This window comes from Leopardus geoffroyi, chromosome A1 (assembly GCF_018350155.1).
Source record: "Leopardus geoffroyi isolate Oge1 chromosome A1, O.geoffroyi_Oge1_pat1.0, whole genome shotgun sequence".
In the NCBI taxonomy this organism is placed as follows: Eukaryota; Metazoa; Chordata; class Mammalia; order Carnivora; family Felidae; genus Leopardus; species Leopardus geoffroyi.
In genome coordinates, this window is record NC_059326.1 from 121,137,621 (window position 1) to 121,155,508 (window position 17,888).

At 43.1% G+C, this 17,888-nt stretch overlaps 1 protein-coding gene across 6 annotated transcripts in view; it reads right to left on the reverse strand.

The window, feature by feature from the left end:
* PRELID2 (PRELI domain containing 2) overlaps window positions 1–15,006 on the reverse strand; it is a 195,390-nt gene extending 180,384 nt beyond the window's left edge. Inside the window, exons 1-4 of one of the 6 annotated variants that reach the window (XM_045492550.1) lie at window positions 14,839–14,971; window positions 8,442–8,533; window positions 8,139–8,208; window positions 1,183–1,240 (exon numbers count right to left, since the gene is read on the reverse strand). In XM_045492550.1, the coding sequence (XP_045348506.1) occupies window positions 1,183–1,228 (46 nt within the window). In that variant the 5' untranslated portion in view covers window positions 1,229–1,240; window positions 8,139–8,208; window positions 8,442–8,533; window positions 14,839–14,971. Of the gene's footprint in view, window positions 1–1,182; window positions 1,241–8,138; window positions 8,209–8,441; window positions 8,534–14,838 lie in introns of all 6 variants that reach the window. The other 5 variants (XM_045492558.1, XM_045492566.1, XM_045492576.1 and 2 more) reach the window with 5 other exon arrangements.
* Between the last annotated feature and the right edge of the window lie 2,882 nt (window positions 15,007–17,888).

Below are 17,888 nucleotides of genomic sequence, written 5' to 3' on the forward strand. Positions count from 1 at the left end.
CAAGCACAGAGAAGACTTCAGAGTCACGTAACAAACTGTGGCATCTCACGCATTTTCTCAGAAGGCTCAAGAGCATGTCAGAAGTGGGCCTGGGTGTCTCCAAATGTTTACACACTGATTATGTGCCTCACCAGAACTTCCTATGTGGCCCAGTTCTCAAGTCCAGGCAATGACAGTGAAAAATTATTCCAGGGAGATACAAATGACAGAGAGCAGTGGAGACTCCTATGCTCTAGTCTAGGGGTGAATAAACCTTTCCTGTAAAAGGCCAAATGGTAAATATTTTATGCTTTATGGTATGAACAGTCTTGTTGCAACAACTTAACTCTGCTCTTGGCGCCAAGAAGAAGCCATAGAAGATATGTAAACAAGTGGGCACGGCTGTATGTCAATAAAACTTTATTCACAAATTCAAGCAGGATAAGCATAGCTTGCCCACCCCTGTGCTGGTCAATATGGAATCATATTCTCTAATACAATCACTTTACAATCACATCTTACATACATGCTACTAATCACAAATGTTTTGTCGTATATACAATGATACATGAATATATTACAGGGATATAGTCATGTGACCTTGGGCAATTTATTTAACCTCTCAGTACCTTGATTTCTTCATACATTAAAAGGCAGTAATAATAATACATATCCCAAACATTATTCTGCAGATTAAAGGAGTTAATAAGAGTGCCTGGCACATATTCAGTGCTCAGAAATGTTGGCTGTTACTATTGTCATCAGTCATTAATTGAGTGACAAAAGCATATTAAACAAGACTTCCACTGCTGCTTTAAATGCTGGGTACTCTTCTTCTCTGTCACCTCAAATACAGAAATACACCTGTTCTCATATCTGTTTAAAAGGTAATAGGCTGGGGCGCCTGGGTGGCTCACTCAGTTAAGCGTCCGACTCTTGATCTCAGCTCAGGTCATGATCTCACAGTTTGTGAGTTCAAGCCCCACATCCGGATCTGCGCTGACAGTGTGGAGTCTGCTTAGGATTCCCTCTCTCTCCCTCTCTCTGCCCTTCTCCCGTTCACTCTCTCTGTCTCTCTCTCAAAATAAAAAAATAAACTTAAAAAAAGAAAAAAGAAAAATAGGCTACACACACACACACCTTGACAAACATCACTATTACTTAATGATCATCACTGAAGTGAGGTATATTCAGAGAACTTACCTCTTTTTTCCTCCACAGTTATTACAGAGATGACATTTTTATCCATGGGGTTGGGATACTAAATGAAAACACAGAAAGAAGAATTACCATTCATCCTTCACCAAAATGAATTACCTCACAGTAACCACAGTTATTTGCAGGAATGGTAAATATTTTCCAAGCAACTCTAAGGCCAGTTTTCAATCAAGGCCCTTCATTGTACTACTTGGGCCTAGATAAGTAAGAAGCTATCATGAATTGAACTTGTATAAATCCAGGGGAAACCTTTAGATCCAACACAGCCCTGGGCAGAGAAGGGAGGGTTAGGTTAATCTAATTAATAAGTATTACTATTAGTATGGAACCAGCCTGGCCTAAATGAAGAGTGTCCTTGGTAGCAGGCACCGTGCTACATGCTTTACTCACTTACACGTTCTTGTTTATGTTTTTAAGTTTATTTATTTCAAGAGGGGGGTTGGTGGGGGGATGGGTGCAGAGAGAGAGAGAGAGAGAAAGAGAGAATCCCCAGCAGGCTCCATGCTGTCAGCATGGAGCCTGCCGTGGGGCTCGATCTCACAAACCATGAGATTGTGACCTGAGCCAAAATCAAGAGTTGGATGCTCAACTGACTGAGCCACCCAGGTGCCCCTACGTAACCTTGTTTAAATCCCAAAACAGCTTCTCTGCTGTGGCTGGGTCATATGTTATCATTACTTCATCTGCCAGAAACAGAAACTGGATAAAGGTTAGAGTTTAGGGTCACCCAGCTAGTTAGTGGGAGAGGCGTGAAACTAAACCAGGCCTAATACACAGTGAACCTTCCACTATGATTGGGAACCACTGCCTGGCAGCTGGTTTAGCATCAGAGGAAAATAATCAGAAGTAGCCTACTCCAGGTGCTCAATGATCATTTGTCTATTAATTGCCCAGAAAGACAATTTGGATAAAAGAAGGCTGGAAAAAGCTATCATTTTTGTCACAGGCAGTTTACATACATTATTTCATTTTAATTCTCAAAACAATACCATGAGGTAAATGCTGCTTTTTCCCTTTCACATGTGAAAAATAAGGCCCGGATAAACTAAGTAATCTGCTCAAAATCACCCAGCTAGTTAGCACTGAGATTATAATCTACCCACAGATATTTTCTATTGCCTTCTAAACCTGCCTACCCTTGAATGACCTCAGAATTACTCAAATCCAACCCTTTCTATTGCTCAGGTGCAAAGAGAAAGACTTCAGGGGTGAAAGTGACTTCCCCATAAGACAAGGGGGCCCCTGGTCCAAGCCTGCAGAGCACTCCTTGGGCTCTTTGCCCCAAGATTTACACTGCTTCATCACGTGATCAAACCTGCAAAGAAAATGACAGGAAGTCTTATCCAAGACATCAACAAGTGCCGAAGGGGTAGGAGAGCAGTGAAAAGGCTGAAGAGCAGGAAAAGGGGGGGCCTTCTACTTGATGAACTTGAACTTCAAGTCTCTGGAACCCCAGGAAGTGGTATATGTTACCCAGGGTGTGGGTCTCCCATATCTCACACAGGTACCTGCATGCACACGTGTGTGTGTGTGGGGGGGGGGGGGGGGGGGGAGGGGAAGGGGTTGGCTAACTGATTGATTTCACAGAAAAGGGTCCATCACCTACGTTATTAAAGATATCTGTGGCCCCAAAAGACACTGGATGAGAACAGAGACTCTATGAGAACAGGAATATGATCTATTTCAGCCACTCCTGTATCTCTACCACTAGCACAGTGTATGACATATAGTAGGCACTCAATAAATTTTTGCTGAATGAATGAATGATTAGGAAGATGAACCTCGCTCCCTAGGGGGCCAATTTAGAAAATAAACCTTATTTTGTTTGGAGAATGATCTATGAAGAGAACAGATGATCAATTCTCTCTGGTCAGCCCTCAGTAGCCTTGACACTTCATCATGCCCATCCTGGCAACTGCAATCTTGATGAGTAATCAAAAAAACTGAGTTTTAAGTATTCATTCATTCATTCATTCATTCATTTTTGCTCCAGAAAAAAAAATGCTCAACATTATGGCCACTGCTTTCTTGAAGTTTAACTTTCAGGTAGTGTCCATTAGGTAGGGTCAAGTTTAGCTATTCTGTTCCTTGCAAGGGGCCTCACTTACAGAGCACCCCTCAGGCAAGGAAGGTATCTGAGCCTCACACAGATCCCTTGAATTGTGTGTTTGTGTGTGTGAATAGAAACTTTTGTGCCAAGATAAAATGCAAGTCTGAAAGTATTTCCTTGACTAGTCCTAGTTTGTTCGTTTTGCATTCATCAATACACCCTGAATGAATATTACAAATACACTGTAAGTTGTAGGAAGATTACTAAATTATGGAGGAGATCTGAAATGTAACCACCAGAGGAGGAGACTGATAAAAGCTTTCAAGTTCTAATTACTTCACTAAATTATCAGTAAAATTCCCGAAGAATATGAACTCAGAAACTTCACACTTTAACATAATTTTAAGATTTTCTTATTAAGCCAAAGAGCATTGACTGAAACAATAGTGAAAATTCTTCATTTAAGAGGTTTTGAGTACCTACCATGCCAGGCACTGTTCTAGGCACTGAGGATATAGTAATGAAATAAAATTGCAGCCTCTTACAGAGTTTACGTGTTAGTTGGGGAAAAAAACAAGAAAAAAATAAACATATCAGGAGAAAATAAATCAAACTAAGGGATAATAGGGAGATGAGAAATTGTGGAAAGGTGTCATCATAAAATACTTAAGGGTCACTCAACAGACAATGCTTGTAAATAACAAGTAAAATGAAGGTTTTACTAGCCAAACACAAGAGATCCTGAATGGGAAAAGAAATGAGAGGTTTGTTTACAATAACTAAATACCATGACATGAAAGGCATATATTTTAACTTTTTTAAAATGAAAGATTTATTATGTTGAGGCTCCCCCTATCTGGCAATACTTGAAATGATCTGACGCCACCTTGTGGTAACTTGAATATTCATGATTTAATTCACGAACATTTTTCTGAACTCTGGTTCACAAGGGGTTGAGAGAGGGAACGCTCTCAAAGACGGTAATCAACAGGAATGCCAATTTGGGAAGGCAGGAAGCAGTGGACAGGTTTCTCTGGACATTTTTTCCAATGCGGTGTGACACTGGAACGGATCAAGCTAGGTCAGGATTAAGACCATCAAAGACTTACTGAGTATGCACTGTTCTACTATGCCCATGCCTGTATTAGAGGCTGCCATATGTATTATCTCATTTAGTACTTCCCCAAGTGAATAAACCAATCAACAACTATTAAGATAAGGAGTCTCTGCATGAAAGGCATAATGGCAATGGCATAAATAGGGTCACACAGATTTTCCAATCCCCACTCCACGCTGGGGACTCTCATGGAAGCAAAGTGGTGTGAACACCCAGGTATCTGCCCAAAATGCGTGCCATCTCTGAACCTGGCTCAGTGGATCATAAGCTGCAGTCGCACAAAAATAATTACCACATGGGGGGCTGTGTACAGTCACCACATATGCCATATGTTCTGGCTGACTTAAGGGATCTTCCAAGGTATACTTCACTTCATTTTGAACTTACTCATGAGTTTACGTTCTTTACCAAATGTGTAAACTAACTCCTCTTCCTTTTCCTGAGATACAAATCTATTGCAAATACCACAGTCTAACAAGGGTAAAATGGAGACTCTTCTACATTGTCATATACCTTGCTTTCAATTACTTTTTACACATCAATGGGTAAGAGGCCTAAATAAGTAAATAAATAAAAGGTTAGAGGCCAAAAACTGCAAAATACTGGGTAAAAAGAGAAAATACACATTAAGACAAACACAGAGCTATGAAAAGTGAGAGGCCAAAAAATGGAGTCCATCCAATCACAGGAATTAACAGTCACTCTATTTGTGGGAAGAGTTTCATGATGATATGGTTATTTACCTTTCTTACTTACAAGGGAAAATTATACAAGCTTTCATAAAGCCTACTGTTAAGAGTAAGGACTTTTTAAAATACCAACTTTCCAAAAGGCTCAGAAGTTAATGCCTGCCTTTTATAATACCCCCTCCCAAAAAAGAGTCAATGACCTCCAAAGGAGCCATTGTGTACCAACTTCTAAATGGCATCCAAGAGAGCACAAGGAAGCAACTCAGCAATAGAGCTGTATTAGTCCTACGAAGGCCAAGAGGACCTAAAATAAGTCTGTATGTTAACATTTCTGTTTCATAAGCATTATGAGAACCTTTGCTCCTCAGGCTGCTTCCAAACATCCACATGCAAAGCAGGGGAGCTGCAGAAAAGAGATGTGGCATTTTAGTTAAACAAAAACATCACCAGGGACTGTGCCAAGTTTCCTTTATGACCTACATGCAATAGTCTATCTTAGAGGAAAGCAAAGTTGATTTTATACAAAGATCAAATGAATCATCGATTAGTCAAAATTTCAATGTTCAAGGACAAAACATCTTTAAGTCAATAAATTTCTGAATGCTTGTGCATCGGCCTTTCAGGACAATGGGATGATGAAGCAGAAAGAACAAAGGACAAGCAGACACACAGCCCATGATGCTGCCGTCTCTGGAGCCGGGGCGATAGACCACCAGAGCACACGCAAGGCCGTTCTGCCTGGGACAAGTTATGATTCTAAACAAAGGCCAACGACGTCACATCACCTTTCTTCATTCAAAAATGTCCTAATAATTGGCAATGACACAGTGAAGTTTCTTTGAAAGAAATAGCTTATAATTGTGACACAAAGGAAAAGCCTCGTATCTCAACATTAAACGCATACATAAACCAGATGCATTTAAAGATAAAAAGTCTACAAAACAACCGACCAGTACTCTTTCAAAAGTGCCAGGGTCGGTCCGGAAATTTAAAAAAATAGAGGATCTGTCCCACACTGGGGGAGACTAAGACAGGACAACTAAATGCAATGTGGGATCCTGGACTGACTCCTAGACTGTAAAAAATGCTATTAGTTGACTACTGCCAAATCTGAATAAAGTCTGTAGATCAGTTAACATTTTATCGATGTTAATTCCCTGGCTTTAAAAACTATACAGTGGTTTGGGGAAGCTGGGTAAAGGCTACCCTGGAATTCTTTGTTTTGCAACATTTTTAAGTCAAATTACAGTTGACCCTTGAACAACAGGGGTTTGTACAGTGTGGGTCCACTTCCATGTGGGTTTTTTTCCAATCAGGACAGTACTGTAAATGCATCCTTATGCCTTTCTCAACATTTTTTTTCTCTAGCTCTCCAACCATCAAAATACAGTATATAATATATACATAACATACAAGATATGTGTTAATTGACTGTTCATTTCATCTGTAAGGTTTACAGTCAACAGCAGGCTACTAGTAGTTAAATTTGGGGGGGGGGGGGTCTAAAGTCACATAGATGCAGATTTTCAACTGTGTGGGGGTCAGTGTCCCTAAACATCATGTTGTTTAGGGTCAACTGTATTTCTAAATGAAAACTTAAGAAATAAAAAACAAAGTTAAAATGAAAATACAGAATGTTGGAAACAATTGAGTTTTAAAACCCAAGAGACTTCAGTCTGAAGCCCATCTGTGAGAGTCTTGGGCAAAATGCTTTCATCTCAGCCTGCCTTAGTTTCTCCATCTGTGAAAATAGGGGGAAAAAAACCATCTCAGAGAGTTGTCACAGAAATTAAAGGGAACAATTTTATGTAAAGTGTAACACCTGGCATCATGCAGGTTCTCAATAAACAGTAGCAGTTTCTCGCTGATGAAGAATGAAAGGCTACATTTTTTAAAACTCAGTTTCAGGACTTCAGTGCTTATCTTGCAATTTACTGTGGTGCGGTATTAAAGCATACTCCTAGTATCCATCTGCAAACTAAATATATGCAGGTGATGATTTAAGAGTCTTTAGAGGGGTGCCTGGGTGGCTCAGTCGGTTGAGCGTCCGACTTCGGCTCAGGTCATGAGCTTGCGGTCCATGAGTTCGAGCCCCGCGTCAGGCTCTGTGCTGACAGCTCAGAGCCTGGAGCCTGTTGCAGATTCTGTGTCTCCTTCTCTCGCTGACCCTTCCCCATTCATGCTCTGTCTCTGTCTCAAAAATAAATAAACGTTAAAAAAAAAAAAAAAAAGAATCATTAGAACAGGGGCACCTGGCTCAGTCGACTGAGCATCCAACTTTGGCTCGAGCCCCACATCAGGCTCTGTGCTGACATCTCAGAGCCTGGAGCCTGCTTCGCATTCTGTGTCTCCTCTCTCTCTCTGCCCCTCCCCGACTCACGCTCTGTCTCTCTCAAAAATAAACATAAAAAAATTTTTTTTAATAAATAAATAAAATAAAAATCATTAAAAGATATTTCTTTTCCTAGAATAAAACTTCAAAGCTCATGCTTTCCCAATTCAGAGTCCATGTGACAAGAACTCCTGACAATCCCTCCCTACTAGCATTAGGGAAGGCATTGAGTCAGGAAAGTACTAGAGAGTACTGACATTTTTGAAAAGGCAACAAAGTCTTTCTAAGCACTCTAAAAGCTCTCATAGATTAAGAATTAAAAATGGGGTGCCTGGTTGGCTCAGTCAGTGGAGTGTGTGATCTCAGGGTTGTGAGTTCAACCCCATGGTGGGTGTCGAGATTACTTAAAAATAAAATATTATTTTATAAGATAGGATCCTTTCCTCACACTCTGCATCTGTAACATGCCCCTGAGAAAGCATTTATCACAAAAATTAATGTATTTCCTCTGTCCCCTTGAGGGCTGGGGCCATGTTTTATTTATCTCATCTCCTAGAGGCAAAAAGATGCACAAACTTACTATAAGTGTCCATTAGTAGACCTAGGAAAAGTTTTACTACCAGTACTTTAATAGTTAAGAATCATCCTACCTTTTATAAACTTATTAAGCCACAACCACCAATAGATAAGTTTCCAAGTACAGTTTATGATTTAAATAACATTTAAAAACCAAGTCAGAATTCAAATGTGCACCTTTATTCCTGTTCTTTCTTCACTTTATTACTCCAAGTTGGTAAAGGTTTCTGCAGACTACTCCTCTCAGCTTTTTATTTTCAGGTTCATGGAATAAATGTAAGAAATTATTATTGTTAGTATTACTCTCAAGATTTTTAACAAGTACTGTACTTCAAAAGCACCTACTGTGTGCCAATGCATGCAACTATGTGCGTTATCCTCTTAATTTCCCCCAACAATTCCAGAAGACAGTGACTATTATCTTACTCTGGAGATGAGGAAACCGAGGCATAGAAAAAGAGCTGACTTGCCCAAACTCACACAGCTAGAAGCACTCGGTCCCCCCGGCTGATGTCAGAGCCCGTACTCTTCCCGTTTGCACCATTCTGCTTCGTGTCGTACCTAATCTTCTTCTAGGAGAATTGAGGATAGGAAGATAAAAGAAAGACTATTACAGCGTAAGTAAATAGATAAACAACCATTATGTTAAACAAGGCTTATCATTCATCAAAACATGGATTTTGGAAATATGGGTTTACCCCAAGTATTTCAGGAGCTCTGCAGGAAGAGATGTTCTACACAACTAAGTGTCAGATATGCAAGGGAGAAAAGACAGGATCAGAAATGGAAACATTATTAATTGCCCAATCAACTTTCTACTCTAAATGGAAATAGCCATTCATAAATCGCCTTTATGAGTGTAAGGGTAAACACTCAAACCATTTGTTCAGCAAATCAGGCTCCTGGCGAGAATAAATAAAACCCGAGGCCGCTGTGTTGAAGCAAAGAAATCATTTTGATCTGTCCATTTTATTACAATACCCTAAGTAAGGACATGTTACTGAGACCCACAACAACTTCAGTGTGAAATCACATAGGGCCAAATTCCTGAATAGTGCATTTCCTTATCCACTCAGCAAGGATTTGGTGAGCACCTACTATGTTCCAGGATCTCTTTGGGTGCTTGTGATGCATGAGGAATAAATGGTAGAGTGTAAGCCCATGAACCTCACACTCTATTCACAATGATTCTTTGCCCTACAGCACAGAAAGAAAATTAACCTGAACAACTCTATAGTACAAAAAACTCTTAATGTCTCTGGCCTTATTTGAGAATAAACAAGAAAATCCAGTCAACACAAAGGCCCTCTGGGTCCTTTTTAATAACTTTAAGTTTCAAATAGACAAAACTGAACAAGCGTTTGAATCTAGCTGGTGAACACAAGCTCAGTAAACAGACTGGCGTGAGCTTGTTAGAGATGAGTGAGCTTCTAGACTGCTACACTCATCCATGCAACTTTGTGTTCTCTTTGTAGCTGGTTTTAAATAAAGGAAAGGAAACAGCTATAAGTGATAAGACCTAGAAAGGTAAGAGATCATACAAATAAAGAAACCAAAACACACTGTCAGGCACACTGACGATATACCTCATGGAAACTACAGTTTAGCATCTGATAAATAAACCATTTTGGGCTTCATAGCATACCTACATAAGAGTTCATTGGGAAACACTATATTCCATGAACAAAGAGTACTCTGCGGTGTTTGTTTTCAAGGTACCACTCAGCTTTGAAAGCATGTAGCTAATATTTTGCCTGTGGTATCCAACAGGCAGGTGTAAGAAGAGCAAACATTCCTCAGGTTTTAAAAATAGTAGTATATTATAACTTGGAAGGCAAGTCCTAACATACCAAAAGACGTAGATCAGTAGACTCTATTTAAAATAGAACATTCTCAGTGCTGAAGCAGCTTCAAACATACCATTGTGAAAAATCAGATTAAATGCTTCCCAGAGATCCTCATATGATTGTCCCTTCTGCCAAGAGCCTTCCTTTGAAAAAAAATACATACAGACTAAAAGAAATATAAAAGTATGTTTAGCCAAAAAGATCATTCTTACTATCTTACACTTATAAAAAGCTAATGCTCGTCAGACTGTTACACATTTGATCCTCACAACACTCCTAGGAGAGAGGTGGTAAGGTACATGGAATTGCTGTTTCACAGATATGAAATTAAGACAGCAGGTTTGCTGTATAGAGTTGTGCATGTTGCTCACTGCACAAGGTCTTCCAATCTAGCAGGCCGGTGGGCACAGGGCTACAGCCACCTAGAGGAAGGAGTGCTGAGACAGAACAGGCACCAGACTTGGGCCCCCACACCCAGGAAATGGCTAACAAGCCACAATAACCCAGTCTTCTAGTAATGCCTGCAGGTGCTGCTTGCCATCAGAAACTAAGGCCAAATGCCAGAAGCCCCAAGCTCCAAACAAGCCCCCATGACCCAGTTTTCAACGAGTCTGATCCAGTTCAGACACTGTGCTAACTTTCCAGCACCAAAAGGAATGGACACTCCCCTGTGAAAACCCAACCACCTGAGCCAACATAGACCCAGTGATGAATTTCCACTGAGTTTTCCCCTTATTATAATACTAAAAATCACCCAGGGATAGGAACTTAACACGCTAATTAGACATGCAACTCAAGAAGAAGCAAGAAGCATTGACCTTTAAGTGCACAAGCCACCCCCCCCCAAAAAAAAAAAAAACAGAACAAAAGAAAAACCCACCCCTACACATTTGGACATCACCCTTTTCAGCCTAGGCCTCCTTAAAACCCTCCCAGACCTCTCCTTGGGAACCCAGCCTACAGACCCTGTGCTGTCTCCCTTCTGCTGGCGCCAACCCAATAAAGCTTTGCCAGGAACTCCCACTCAGCCCTACTCAATTTCTATGGCTACCCCAAGAGCCTGATTGGTTAACAGCCATTCTTGCTAATTTGCATAAATGCCCCCATTTACTTTCCACTAGCCCCATTTACTGGGAGCTCATGGGGTCGACCACTAAGATGGTGCCTCTTTCTTTCTTTTTTTTCGATTTTATCTAAATCCAAGTTAGTTAACATAGAGTATAATAATGGTTTCAGGAATCTAATTTAGTGATTCATCACTTACATATGACACCCAGTGCTCATCCCAACAAGTGCCCTCCTTAATGCCCATCACCCATTTAGACCATCCCCACACCCCTCCAGCAACACTCAGTTTGTTCTCTGTAATTAAGAGTATCTTGCGGTGTGCCTCCCTCTCTTTCTCTTATTTTTCCTTCCCTTCCTCTGTCTTCATTGTTGTGTTTCTTAAATTCCACCTATGAGTGAAGTCATATATTTATGTTTCTCTGCCTTTAGATGATACCTCTTCTTAATTTGCACTAGCGCCCGATACAGACTGGTGAAAACTGTGTCCCTAGGCCACCCAAAAACTGCTTTTAAAGGGGAAGGCACAATGATGGCCATCCATCTACTGACTTCCAGTTCATGGCTTCAAGTAATGTAAGGCGAAAATTCTCACAGCAAACGGATTTATTGACATCTCATAATTTAGTGACTCACGTAGCCCCTTCCAGGGATCTCTACGGCACTCTCTGAAGGAGTGCTTTGTGAATAGAAAGAATGGAAGTGTATGGGGCTCAGGCGTGGCTGAGCCGGTTGAGCGTCTGACTTTGGCTCAGGTCATGATCTCACAGTCCATGAGTTCAAGCCCTGCACTGAGCTCTGTGTTGACAACTCAGAGCCTGGAGCCTGCCTTAGATCCTGTGTCTCCCTCTCTCTCTGCCCCTCCCCTGCTCGCACTCTCTCTCTCTCTCTCTCTCTCTCTCTCTCTCTTTAAAATAAATAAATATTTTTTAAAAATAAATTAAAAAAAAAAAGAATGGAAGTGTAGTATCATCTGCAGTGCTTACATCATTCCACTGCTAGGTCTTTTCTGAAAATGTTCTCCTTTCCCTGAAACCCTACCTTCCAAAATATCCTCCTCAGGCCTTATTTACTATGTGCCAGGCACTTTGCCAAGTTTTTTACAAGCAATCTTCCACACTGTAACTGAATGCAGCTAAGTGACTTCAGCTAGAAGACACTGGCACACAAAAACCACCCAGCTGAGCCCAGTCAACAGAATTATGAGAATGAAAGGTCTACCACTGCTTTAATCCACTGCATCACAGGGGTGATTTGTTACATAGCAACAGAAACCTGAGACACTATATTCTCTCACTGTACCACACATCAAAGCTATACCCCTGCATCAGGCACAACGGGTCCACCAAGATAAAATAAGTCCTGAGAATAGACAGAAGAAAACTGAAATTGGATAAAGAGCACAGCAAAGATGATTCTGGAACATTTTATCCCCTCACTAATCATCGGGATGCCTATTATGTGGAAGGCAGCACAGCCTGGGGGACTAGGGGTGTAGACTTAGGATTCAGATGTGCTGAAATCTTGGCTCTCCCAGCTGCTGACCATGGGAACTTGGAAAAGATTCTCAAATCCTCTGAATCTCAGGTTTTCTACGTAATGAAATAGAAGTCAGTCCTAACTGCTTGCAGCTGCTGGAAGAGGTAAATACGATAATGTATGAAAGCACTTCCTCCCCCTCTCTTCTTGCCTGAGAAAGTCCTACTCACACATCAGCCATCATTTCACACAGGCCATTTGTTTGACAAAGCCTTTCCTCATGGCCACCCTGCGGGACCTTAGCAGGCCTTCCCCGCTATATTTGGTCCCAGTAACATAAACTTTCCCTGTAAATACATATCATCAATTTTAAGTATGTATTCATCTGTTGGCCATTTATTAACATCAGCCTCACTTACTAGACACCATCAGCCCCACGAAAAGAGGGTCTATCTGTTGTGTCCTAGCACCGAGCCCAGTACAAAGAAGAAAAGCTTTTAGCCCAGAAGCATGACCACATGAACAATACTCTCTAAAAGAGAGCATGCCATTGTGCTATGTGCTTCTGCAGGCATGAGTCTAATGAGAGAAAAAGAGATGTGCAGCAGTAACTATCCAATGCTGGAGAAGATAGTCAATGATTTTGATCTGGATCAAGTGCCCTTCCAGGTCTGACAAGGCAAAGATCAGCTCCTGAGGAGTGCAATCCAGAAGGCATTCCAAGGGAGCAGTGGCATTAGAGAATCCACACTCCCAACTTCCTAAGAAAAAATGGAGAGTTGTTGGGGTGCCTGGGTGGCTCAGTCGGTTGAGTGTCTGACTTCGGCTCAGGTCATGATCTCACAGTTTGTGGGTTTGAGCCCCGCTTCAGGCTCTGTGCTGACACCTCGGAGCCTGGAGCCTGTTTGAGATTCTGTGTCTCCCTCTCTCTCAAAAGTAAATAAACATATATATATATATATATATATATATATATATATATATATTTTTTTTTTTTTTTTTTTTTTTTTTTAATGGAGAGTTGGCTGTTTCTCTTTTGGGCCCAGAAGTCTGGCCTAAGGCAAAGTCTACACTAGATCCACAATTCAAGCTTTCATTCATTTAGTCATTCATCAGTTATCCGATTTTTAGTGAGCACCTACTAGCTGCTAGGCACTATTCTAGATACTGAAGATCTATCAACAAGCTGACATTCTCCCCCAAAAAAGACTTCTATGGCAACACCATGTTACCCAGAGTCCTACAATCCTTGGCTTGGGTCCCGGACTGTATCACCACCTCATGTGAAGGTCAGGTCTTATCACTTAAAAAATTAACTTCCTCGGGACCTGGGTGGCTCACTCCATTGAGCGACTGACTTCAGCTCAGGTCATGATCTTGTCATTCATGCATCCAAGCCCAGGGTTGAGCTCTGTGCTGAAAGCTCAGGGCCTGGAGCCTGCTTCAGATTCTGTATCTGCACACAGCACCCCCACCCCCACCCCCGCTGTCCTGCACGCGCACTCTCTCAAAAATAAACAAACACTAATTTAAAAAAAATTTAACTTCCTCTCCCCTTATCTCCCTTTGATGGCTTGTGGGTTGTATAAGGAGTGCACTGCTTGGTGGCTGCTACCCAAGGCAAGTTACAAGTCTGGCAAACCTTGTCTAAGAACATGAAAGCTGAAGGGGAACCTAAAATATCTTCTGATACAACACTCTTAGAAGCAGAAACTGCGTCTGAAGAGAAGAGACGCTTGACCAAGTGAAGGAACTAAAGGCAGAGACAGACAAGAGTCCAGGAGTCCCAGCTCCCTGGCCTGGGTGCTTTCAACTTCTCAACGAAATTTCCCCTTCTATTACCATGAGCACAGTCCTCGGAGGAGCCCTGAGAAAAGAGGGCCACTGAACACCGAGACTGGGGTGGAGTTAGAGCAGCACAAACAACTACAACACTTTAGAGGCCTTCCATCAGTGACTTTACATGAATTATCTCACTTGAGTCCTCGCAACTAACCCTTTCACTTAGTACTATTATGTCCCCATTTCACAGATCACAAAACCAAGGCACAGAGAGGGTAAGCAATCTGCCCCAAGTCCCACAGCCACCTCCACTGGGATGATAGAGCCACAATGCTAGGAAACCTAGGGTGATGGCTTCCACGGTCCCCACTAGCTTTTAAGGGGTCCATGAGGTACTAGAAACATCCACAAGTCCTGTGCAGCCTCAAGCAGGCTCCAGAACTTGCGTTCCCTGCCACTCCGGGACAGGGTGTGAACGTGGCGCCGCGCACCACGAAGGGGAGCCCTCGAGGAAATCCACTCCCACCCCCGCCCTGCATATCCCGAGGCGAACCCCGCAGCTGGAGCGCGAGAAGGGGAGGGGGGGGGGGACTCCCGCGGGGGGTCGGGGCGGGGGGGCCCGGACAGGGCCGGGCTCCCCGAGCGCGGACGGCTGGGCCAGGGCTCCCGGGTGCCCGCGCGTCCGGGCCGGAGTGGGCGGGTACCTTTCGGAGGAAGCTGGCGACCACCTGCTCGAAGGGGTACTTGTACACCTGGCGCACGTCCACCGTGACCCCCATCCCCGCGTGCCGGGCGCCGGGCTCGCCCCGGGCCGCAGGCGTCCACACCCGCCCCGCCGAAGGGGCGAGGGTTTTTTTTTTTTTTTTTTCCCCCTGCCTTTTCAAACTTTCGAAACTTTATTGTCCCCCCCGGAGGAACGGACAGGCGGTCGCGCCCCGCCCCCTTCCGCCCCGCGGTTTGTGGGCGGCGGGGGGAGGGGGGGCGCAGCTGCGGCGGCTTGGGGCCCGCGCGCACCTGAAGCGGCCCGCCCTGCCTGCAGGGCCCGTGACCCCACCGCTCCGCGCCCCGCGGCCTGGCCCTGAGCTCCGGTGCCGTCCCGCCCCTGAGCCTCGCACTCAGCAGCCCTAAGAAAAGGATCATAAATACGGAAACAACCACCCGCCCTCTGAGATTGGCTTGTAATCTAACCCCCCTCCGTGTTGCTGAGTCTGGTGTGACAAAGGTCAGAGACTGCGTGACTCACACGATCCCGGCAGCCGCCTCAAAAGCTGTAAATTGGGTCTCAAATTCGGTAAAAATTGCCCGTATCGAGTGTTCGGGAAATAACGGTGGCTTGGCACGTCCGGCGCTGTAAGGAAATTCCTATGCTGCTTAAAGTTGAAACACCATGAAGCCTTTGTTGCTACAAAGACGCACGAAAAGAATATGACCGCTTTTCACTGACCTGTACAGATTTTGCAAGAACGAGCAAGTGAATCCACTTACTCAATAAGTTAGTCAACATATTCCTGGAAAGCTACTCCGCGCCAAGCACTGTGGCAGGCATGGTCCCTGCTGTCAGGTGGGATGAGTGAGCCCGGCTATGTAACACACAATGAACAAAATAGGAAAACAGACAGGATAAGGGATTAAGGTTATGGGACTGGGGCCCGATGTTAGCTAGCATGAATGAGGAAGGTCTCTGAGGTGGTGACTCTGACATTTATAAATTTATAATCTCGCTGGCCACCGACACGCACAGTCATACTGGTGTTACAAATCTTACACTTGGGTAAATCCAGCTCTCCATTACTCACAGCTTCACTCCCACCCCTGCAAGAGACTGGAGGCAAATCTACACCCAATGTAACAGGCCTCCTTTCAAGTTCATAACCACTAACCTCCAGGGGCCTTTTAATGGTGCTGGACAAAAAAAAAAAAAAAAAAAAAAAAACCCTCCATTTCTCTAATCCACTAACTGTCCCACAGTCTTCTCACCTCAAACCCCCAACACTTCCCAACCTTATTCTCAGGCGACTACCTTGCTTCCTTTTTCACTTACTAAATAGGAAACTTGCCTCTACCACATCTACCCACCTGTCCAAATGCCCTGCCTTCTCTCCTACTTTTTGTTTTGTTTCGTTTTAAGTAGGCTCCACTCCCAGCAAAAACACAGGGCTTGAACTCATGACCCTGAGATCAAGACCGGAGCTGACAAAAAAAAAAAAAGAAAAAAGAAAAAAAGAAAAAAAGAAAAAAAACCTGAGCTGAGATCAAGAGTTTGACTCTTAACTGACTGGGCCCATCCAGGCGCCTCTCTCTCCTATTCTTGTGTGTGAACTGCCAGCACTTAGTTTAGGGCCAGTTTCTCCACTTGACCACTGAATCCAGCAGTGGGCTAGCAAATGGATAACCAACAGCTCTCCTTTAAAAAAAAAAAAAACACCAGGGACCCCTGGGTGGCTCAGTCATCAGTCGTCAGTCGTCTCAGGTCGTGATCTTGTTGTCTTGCCCTGCATTGGACTCTGTGCTGACATCTCAGAGCCTGGAGCCTGTTTTGGATTCTGTGACTCACTCTCTCTCTCTGCCTCTCCCCCGATCACTCTTTCTCTCTCTCCCTCTCTCTCTCTCTCTCTTTCTCTCTCTCTTTCAAAAAATAAATAAACATTAAAAAACAACCCAGACAAGGCCATGACTGCTAACAATTGCAGTTTCTGCTGGGTAAATACTCCCACCACGGCCAACTTCAAACTAGCAATGTGATGTCACAAAACATGGGGTTAGGAAGACAAGTGCAGGAAGGCACTACTGTGTGGCATTTCCACAATCCACATGTAGTAGACATAAATGCAAGAACATAGTTAATGGAGCCAATGCAAGCGTGATAAATAAGAACGAGCCTGGAGGTATCACAATTCCAGATTTCGAGATCTACTACAAAGCTATAGTAATCAAAACAGCATGGTACGTACACTGTTGGTGGGAACGGGAATGGGTGCAGCTGCTGTGGAAAGCAGTGTGGAGGTTCCTCAAAAAATTAAAAATAGAAATACCATATTGGGGGGCCTGGGTGGCTCAGTCTGTTGAGCATCTGACTTCAGCTCAGGTCACGATCTCACAGTTTGTGAGTTGGAGCACCACAATGGGCTCTGTGCTGTCAGCTCAGAGCCTGGAGCCTGCTTTGAATTCTGTCTCCCTCTCTCTCTGCCCCTCCCCTTGCTCACCCTCTGTCTTTCTCTCTCTCTCAAATAAATAAATAAACATACATTAAAAAGAAATACCAAATGATCCAATAATTCCACTATTGGGTATTTACTCAAACAAAATGAAAACACTAACTCAGAAAGATATATGCACCCTATGTTTATTGCAGCATTATTTATAATGGCCAATATAAGGAGGCAACCTAAGCGTGCATCAATAGACAAATGGATAAGGAAGATGTGCCGTGTACACACACACACACACACACACACAGGGATATCATGCAGCCATAAAAAAAAAAAAATGAGATTGTGGCATTTGAGACAACATGGATGGACCTACAGAGTATTATGCTAAGTGAAATAAGTCAGACTGAGAAAGACAATTATATAATTTCACTCATTGTGTAATCTAAACAAAAATAAATAAACAAATTAAAAAAGCAGAATCAGACCTATAAATACAAAGAACCAATTGATGGTTGCCAGAGCAAAGTGGGGGTGGGTGGGTGGGGGTGGGATGGGCAAAATGGATGAAGGGGAATGGGAGATCTAGGCTTCCAGTTAAGGAA